Below are 7,498 nucleotides of genomic sequence, written 5' to 3'. Positions count from 1 at the left end.
GAATATGTGTGTTGTAAAATTAAGTTATCATAAAGGTTTATATATATTGTTTTGAGAAGTTAAGTCAAGTCAATTTAATTTATAAAGCATGTTAAAAAACAACCAGTGCTGCTGGTGCTATAATACAAATACAAAACACACACAGCATACAATAATTATCAAGACAAGCTGTAGCTAAAACCAAAACATGGGAGTTTTAGCCGCAATTTGCAACTCTAGATTTTTTAAATAATGGTCAGAATCTAGGTATCTGCAATACCCTCCATTGACTTCCCACTCATTCAATTTGCGTTTGCGATCTGCTTGTATTAAACAACGTTAAACTCACCAACATTGCAGCTGTCAGGATGTCTTAACACTTTATGTCAAGACATCCTCTGCAGGCGATTCTTTTTCTAAGTGTTGGAGTTTGGAAGCACTCGTTTTTATTAAGGGGGCGCGCTGCTGCCTCCTGCATTATGTGCAAATGCGAAACAGATGGCACGCAGGGCCGTTCAGTGACTTATGACGAGCGCTTCCGAACTCCAACACTTAGAAAAAGAATCACCTGCACAGAATTTTTTGACAGAAAGTAGCTCATAACATGTCTATGGTGGATTTTTATGCCACAAAAGCTCTGTAGATTGAAATAGGATAATTCAAGCTTGCCCTACAGCTGCAATGTTGGTGATATGAGTTTAACGTTGTTTAATACAAGCAGATCGCAAACGCAAATTGGATGAGTGGGGAGTCAATGGAGGGTATTGCAACTCTAGATTCATCCCATTATAAAAAATCACCCCTGTGTGAAGTGAGTGGTGCAACTCCGTGTTGGGAGTTCCAGACCTACAGGAACGCACCCAGGGTGCCGGCCCGGTTCCGGCGAGCCGCCCCACGTCCGAAACGGTAGAGAAATGACTGAGTTACCATTAGGGTTGGGATTCGGAACCGGGTCCATTTCAGACCCGGTTCCGACATTGCGGATCCGGAGCCGGTTCCATCGTTTTTTTTATTAACGGTTCCCCAAACGGATCTCATCAGTCGTCATTTAGCTCCGCTGTGTCTGTGCATGCAAGCAGAGCCTGGGGTGACGTCACCCTACCTACAGAGTGAGTGAGGTCGGGGATGATACGCCCACTGTTCTGTGCATTCAGCGACCGCCGCGGAGCGAGTGGGACAGTATGTCGCACAGATCTCCAAAGTGTGGTTAACAGAGAGGGAAATGACTGAGGCTGAGCAGTGAGCACGCAAAGTGCAATAAATGCGATGCTATAGTTCCCTCTGCAAAGGTTGTTGCAACTTGTACCACGTCCACATTGAGGAAATAACTCAATGAGAGCCCAGCGTTTAGGTGCATATACCTCCATAGATTGATTACTTTATAAACAGTTTGCAGAAAAAAGCACAGGAACGTAGCCTATAGCCCTATACAGTTCAATACAAGGTATGCTAAGAGGATTTTATAATCCAAGAAAGCACTATGGCTTGTTTCCATTAGGGTAAGGGGTCCTTCATATTAAATTAATCTGAACATTAAAGACATTTGTCACCACAACAATAATATTGCAATGTGTACTGTATATTTAATATACAGTACAAATTGCAATATACAGTACAAATTGCAACAATGATATTGTTGTGGTGGCTAGCTGCTGGTGGTGGTGGTGGTGGTGGTGGTGGTGAAGTTTAAATAATAGTGCCACCTCATAATTGTGCATTTTCAATAATTGAATTAATGAATTTGTGTTTATTATGTACTTGGTTAGGTTAGTTATAATATAAGCATAATCTATGTCAGAAAAAAAGGGGAAAAAATAATATTAGGATCCGTTAACGAATCCCAGCCCTAGTTACCATGTGGGTGTCCCCGGAACATCCAGGAACGCCGTGTGGGGGTCCCACTACTGTACCCTCTACTGTATTGTACTGTCACTGTACTGTGCTGGCACACCCGAAATCATCATATATATATATACAGTTAAAATGTGTGTGTGTGTTGCGCACAGGTGATGAAAAACAACTATGCTGTTTCCGTGCTCATACCCACCCAGGCACCCACCCAGCTACCCAGCCAGCCACCCACCCACACGCATAGCTCCGTAAGGGAGTGGTTGCACCACTCAAAAATCTAGGAGTTTATACAATATGTCCAACCATTTCTCCATAGAGGGATGAATAATTTTTAAAAGGCCATGGACAGATGTGTTTTAAGTCTGGATTAAAAAATGTCCAAAGAAGGTGCAGACCTAACGGGCAAAAGTAGGCTGTTCCACTGTTGCATACCGGCAAGGTAGATGCCTATCTCCTGGACAGCCTCTTCAGGGGGTCTTCAGAGTTAGTACAGGGAGTCCATCAAATCTTTGTTTGATGGGGAACATTAGGAGAGTTGCTGTAGTGTAGGGGGGGAAAAGAGCAGGACCAAGCACAGAGTCAACGGTCAAGTTGACTGAGGGTTTAAAAGGTTAACTATCTGAAAATACACTTTAGCATGAATCCAACTCTATAAAAAGTTTTATCTGCCTCACAATTGTATACAATATGTAGCTTCATCTCTCTCAGCTAATAGGGTCCTTGGCCTTACAGTACTGTGTATAAAAAAAACTACTACTTTTTTATATATCATCCAGGATGGGATTCAGAGATGAGGCAGCAGGTCATTTCCATAAAGCTCTGAAGCTGAAACCAGACTATCCAGAAGCCAGGGAGAACTTCTACCGTGTGGCCAACTGGCTGGTGGAACGCTGGCATTTCCTTATGCTCAACGACCGTAGGAGGAACCAGAAGTACCAGCAAGCCATCCAGAAGGCTGTGCAGGGAGGCTGCAGCACTGTACTAGATATAGGTACTGGCACTGGCATCCTTGGGTGAGATATGTTCATTTTAATTTGGTTTTACTCTTTTATTGTGTATTTTATCGTCAAGATATTTGATAGTCAACTAATCCTCAGACCAATTTACCAAATGGCCTTAATTAGAGTAAGGCAGAGATGTAAAGATATATATTTTTGTAGTAATTAGGAAATATGCTAGTTTTAAACTGGACATTATACTGCATGTTTCAGAATGTTCGTGCTTCAGTCTGTTAACTGTTAACTGCAATTGTTATTCTCATTATTATTATTATCCATTTGTCCCGAATTTAGCATGTGTGCTAAAAAGGCAGGTGCTGCAGAGGTGTATGCCTGTGAGCTGTCTAAGACCATGTACGAACTAGCCTGTGAGGTGTTGACCGCTAATGGAATGAGTGGTAGCATCCAGATCCTCCACATGAAATCTCTGGAGATGGAAGTGCCTAAGGACATCCCAAAAAGGTCATACTTACATCCAGAGATGTACTAGTCACATATACAACTTACTGTAGGCATGTGTGTATAAACCATGATAATGATTGATTCCTTCATACACAGTAAAATGTTAATTTGAACTTTAAGAGGCGAGCAATGGGTTGCTTTGGTTTTCATTCATACAACCGAAGTAAAATGAACACTGAGGACTTTCTTGTGTACTTTACCTATGATTGAAGCTTCAGTGGACTCAGGTGTTCTACTGGTGTTTCTCCTCCGCAGGGTGTCGTTGGTGGTGACGGAGACTGTAGATGCAGGGTTGTTTGGAGAAGGGATTATAGAGAGTCTTATCCACGCCTGGAACCACCTTCTCCTTCCTCCACAGGTAACCTCACAAGTACTATAGATTATTATTGACCTGAATTGTTGTTCACGCAATGTAAATTAATAGAAACATATTTAACCTGAAGATGCTACATTTGAATTTCAGTTCTCCCATTCTCTGGTTTTTAGTTTTATTATTGTCATTTAACATTGATTACTCTAGAACCAAAGTTATCTTGTACGCAATATAATTACACAGCTGTCTTTTAATTTAGCCCAAGCTTTTGTCTATGTGCTATAATTAAATCAATCAATACATCAATGAATATACCATGGAAGAGTCATCTTAATTTATTTCCAATATTCAGGCACTACATGTAGTACTGTAGGTATCGCCATCTAGTGGTTTAACTGTGGTAATTCATCTCATTAATGGCACTAATGCAGTCACTTGAGTTCAGACATTTGCTCAAGCCTAAACATTTCTCCAGTTTGTTATTGAATGGTTGGTCTAACGTGGGCCCTAGAGCAAATACTGTTCTTATTTTTCCCTCCAGTTTTACGAGTCAATAGAGACAGATTGTGTGCTACTGCGCATGAATAAAGATCATGCATCAGTATCTCCCATAGATTATATGTGCAAGTTTGGTGTGCATAACTCAGAATTACCTTTATTATTCGTATTATTTACTTTTTTCTTTATGCATGTATGTATGTATGTATGTATGTAGTATGTATGTATGTATGTATGTATGTATGTATTTTTTGACTTTCTTAAGATCCAAAGAATCAAAACATACCACTCAACAAAGATAAATAAGTGACAATTTCGGACACCACAATGTGATGGGTAGGTCCACTGAAAAGTAGGTGTGGCCGATGTTATGGCCAGGAGTAATTCTTAAATAAAAAACAAATAGTTGGAATGGTTTCAGGACCCCTGAAAACCTATATAATTAGACATCCCCAAGTTCATATTGGCCAATTTAAATGTTTACCCCAACTCCCACAAGGAGTTGGTTTGGAACAAATTAAGAGGTGATAGTATACAACACCTTTATGAACACATTTGTGAAGAAAGCTATTGGTAAGCATTTATTTCCCATATTGGTCACAAAGTTGGATACGTTTCCCTAACTAAGTGTATGTCCCTACAATGTTTATGTCACAGAACGGGATCCAACTCCATCCCCTTTACTGAATAAACCTTCCTAAAATTAGTAAAATGCTCTCACAAAATATCTAAATATCCATGCTCCCTCTGAAAGAACGCTCAGGGAGAGCTCAGGGATCCTTCTCAGACAGGTCGGGTCATCCCAGCTGGAGCCACCGTGTTCGGCATGGCTGTTGAGTGCCTTGAGATCCGCCGTCATCACAGGTAGGCCCCACATGAACCCGGTGGAATGAAGTTTACCATCAGCAACCTTTATAATATTATTAAATGTCTGTATGCATCTTCCCACAGTAGTTACATTTTGCTTGTGATCTCTATCATTTTAAGTATGATATCGAGATATGGTTGAATTGACATATGTCGCTTTAACAAGGTTGTTCGTCCTTTCAAATTTAAATGTTGCCTATCCAGATTCCGTGTTTCGGAGGTGGGAGGTCTATCCATGGCTGCAGCAGGGGAGCTACACAGTCCAGTGAGCTGCAACACAGAGCCAGATGAGTCTATGGAGCCATACACCACAGAGAGGCTGAGCAGACTGCCAGGAGGCTACAGGCCTCTCACCCAGCCCTTTACAGCACTTGACATAGACTTCAACAACGTGCAGGTCATCAGAAACACATTTAGCTGTTTTTAAAGGTTTATTTCATTTTATGATAATGCAAGGAGGTGGTGTGAGGCTGTTGCGTCTGCGTATGGTTCTTTCACCCACTACTGAGGTTCTTGACTGTTTCAAGGAAAAAGCATTAGATTTGCATTGTCTTGTTCATTCCTTGTTTGTGGGAGCACAGATTATGGCAATTTTGGCACATTTCATCCCAAAATGCATGAGTGTTACAAATGAGATATCGTAAAGGGAATTAACAGGCTTTCCAATATATACAAATCTGATGCACCGTCACTAGTACAAGGACAGAGATCCACAAAAACACAAATCTCCAAATATTTTGAGGTGTTAGTCTTCTCCTTTATCTCGCAATGGACTTGTGTCCCTCAATTTATAACAATGTGCCTTTTTTAAGATAGTCTGACTTTGTCATTTTGCTGTACTAATACTATGCTAACACACTAATGTCCACCAACCAGGAACTGGAGGGGCTAAGCTCTAGGGTGGTTCAGAGAGTCCATCTACCTGTCACCCAGGAGGGAGAACTAGATGCTTTGGCGGTGTGGTTCCAGCTCCACCTGGACAAGGAGAACAGCCTGTCCACAGGACCCCAGGAGGATACCTGCTGGGAGCAAGCCATCTACCCTGTCCAGATCCACAACAGTAAGAGAGAGCATGCGTTCCTGGGGACGGGGGGGGGGTCACTGTGCTTTGTTCTTTTATTGAGACATTTTGTTTTACACATCTCGATTTTACACCCACATTACTGTCATGCCTTAAACATGTTTGCTTTTAACAAAGCACATCTATGTGCCATTTAAGTATAGTCAAGCAGCCTAGCATTGTGGCTCCACTTCCTGCAGTGACCGAATCCACACAATTGTCAGTTTGAAAAAACTTTTGGAAGTACTTTGATTTGAAAGAAGATGCGGTAGTTATGTATATACTGTATGTAGATTGTGTCATGAAACTGGCATATAATAATGCAACTGGAGCAATGAGAAAGAACATCCAATACAAACACCTGGACCAGGATGTGATGTGAACCTCCGAAGCCAGAGTAACGCTGGATGTGGTATCAAAAATCACACCCGTGTGAACTGAGTGGTGCAAGGTCTTATATAGTCTGATCAGCTATGTCAGTGACGTCACACACTAACCATAGCAACCATGCTCACCTTTGCACGGACAGGTACAGGTACACAAACATACAGACAAAGCTGGTTGTTGGAGTGGTTTGCACCACTCAAAAATGATGCATGCGTGTGATTGACCTCCAGCCTTCTCATTTAGCCAAAGACATTCTGGAAAATTACATTAGCTGAGTAGTTTCAGGGGAGCCAGTTTTGAGAGAGGAGAGAGACAAACATAAGAAAACAATCTTACAGGAATACCATTTTGTTCATGTCTTCCTTTTTCAGCACAGATTTCTTGGCAAGAGCATTTGTGAAACAAAGCACATTGTATAGTACCATATAATGGAGTTATGCAGTGGTTACTAGCCTCAATATGTTCTCTTTGATCCATATTTAGTGATTTCTTTGCACAATGGAAAATAACATTTCGATAGTGATCCATGTTGGCCGTTGTTGGTTTCTTCTGTAATTGCCCTTCTTTGTTCTTTGTCTATTTCCTATTAATCACAGTCAAATGCTGATCAATTTCATGTTTACTCTGCTCTGCTGGTTTGTACCATGCATTTCCAGTTTACATCAGATGAGGGCAGTGTATGTTGTGGAAACTTGTGCGTATTCCTTTATGTGGTGTTTGTGAAACAGTGTACTGTATGTGATTTAATTTCTCTAAAATATTTGAATATGTGCACTACTCTCACACTCACCTTTTCTCTGAAATGTCCCATTGTGTCAGGGTTTATAGGGATCCCGTTGATCAGCCAATCAGGACATGAATTAGAGTGACTATGAAGTGTATTGTAACAGATAAACAGTGGGTCGGGACCCATTTGTGGGTGACAGACCAATTTTATGGTCTGTTTACCATATATATGTATTTAAAAAAGCTATATTTAAAAATATTTTTTTACATAACAAAAATGTAAAATTGTATACATTTTAAAACAAACAAACAAATTCCATGAATCCAAAAATATATAATTGAGAACTAATGAAAATA

At 40.7% G+C, this 7,498-nt stretch overlaps 1 protein-coding gene across 1 annotated transcript in view; it reads left to right on the top strand.

Annotated features, from left to right (window-relative positions):
* Nucleotides 1–7,498, top strand: part of prmt9 (protein arginine methyltransferase 9) — a 17,596-nt gene that overhangs the window by 1,106 nt on the left and 8,992 nt on the right. The window contains exons 4-9 of the mRNA XM_079500151.1: nt 2,607–2,843; nt 3,123–3,290; nt 3,546–3,648; nt 4,856–4,965; nt 5,173–5,365; nt 5,845–6,028. Of these exons, the coding sequence (XP_079356277.1) occupies nt 2,607–2,843; nt 3,123–3,290; nt 3,546–3,648; nt 4,856–4,965; nt 5,173–5,365; nt 5,845–6,028 (995 nt within the window). The remainder of the gene's footprint in view (nt 1–2,606; nt 2,844–3,122; nt 3,291–3,545; nt 3,649–4,855; nt 4,966–5,172; nt 5,366–5,844; nt 6,029–7,498) is intronic.

This window comes from Electrona antarctica (genome assembly GCF_951216825.1).
Source record: "Electrona antarctica genome assembly, chromosome: 4".
Lineage (NCBI taxonomy): Eukaryota > Metazoa > Chordata > Actinopteri > Myctophiformes > Myctophidae > Electrona > Electrona antarctica.
Note: the sequence above shows the minus strand (reverse complement) of the source record. Positions and strands in the feature narration are given on the sequence as shown.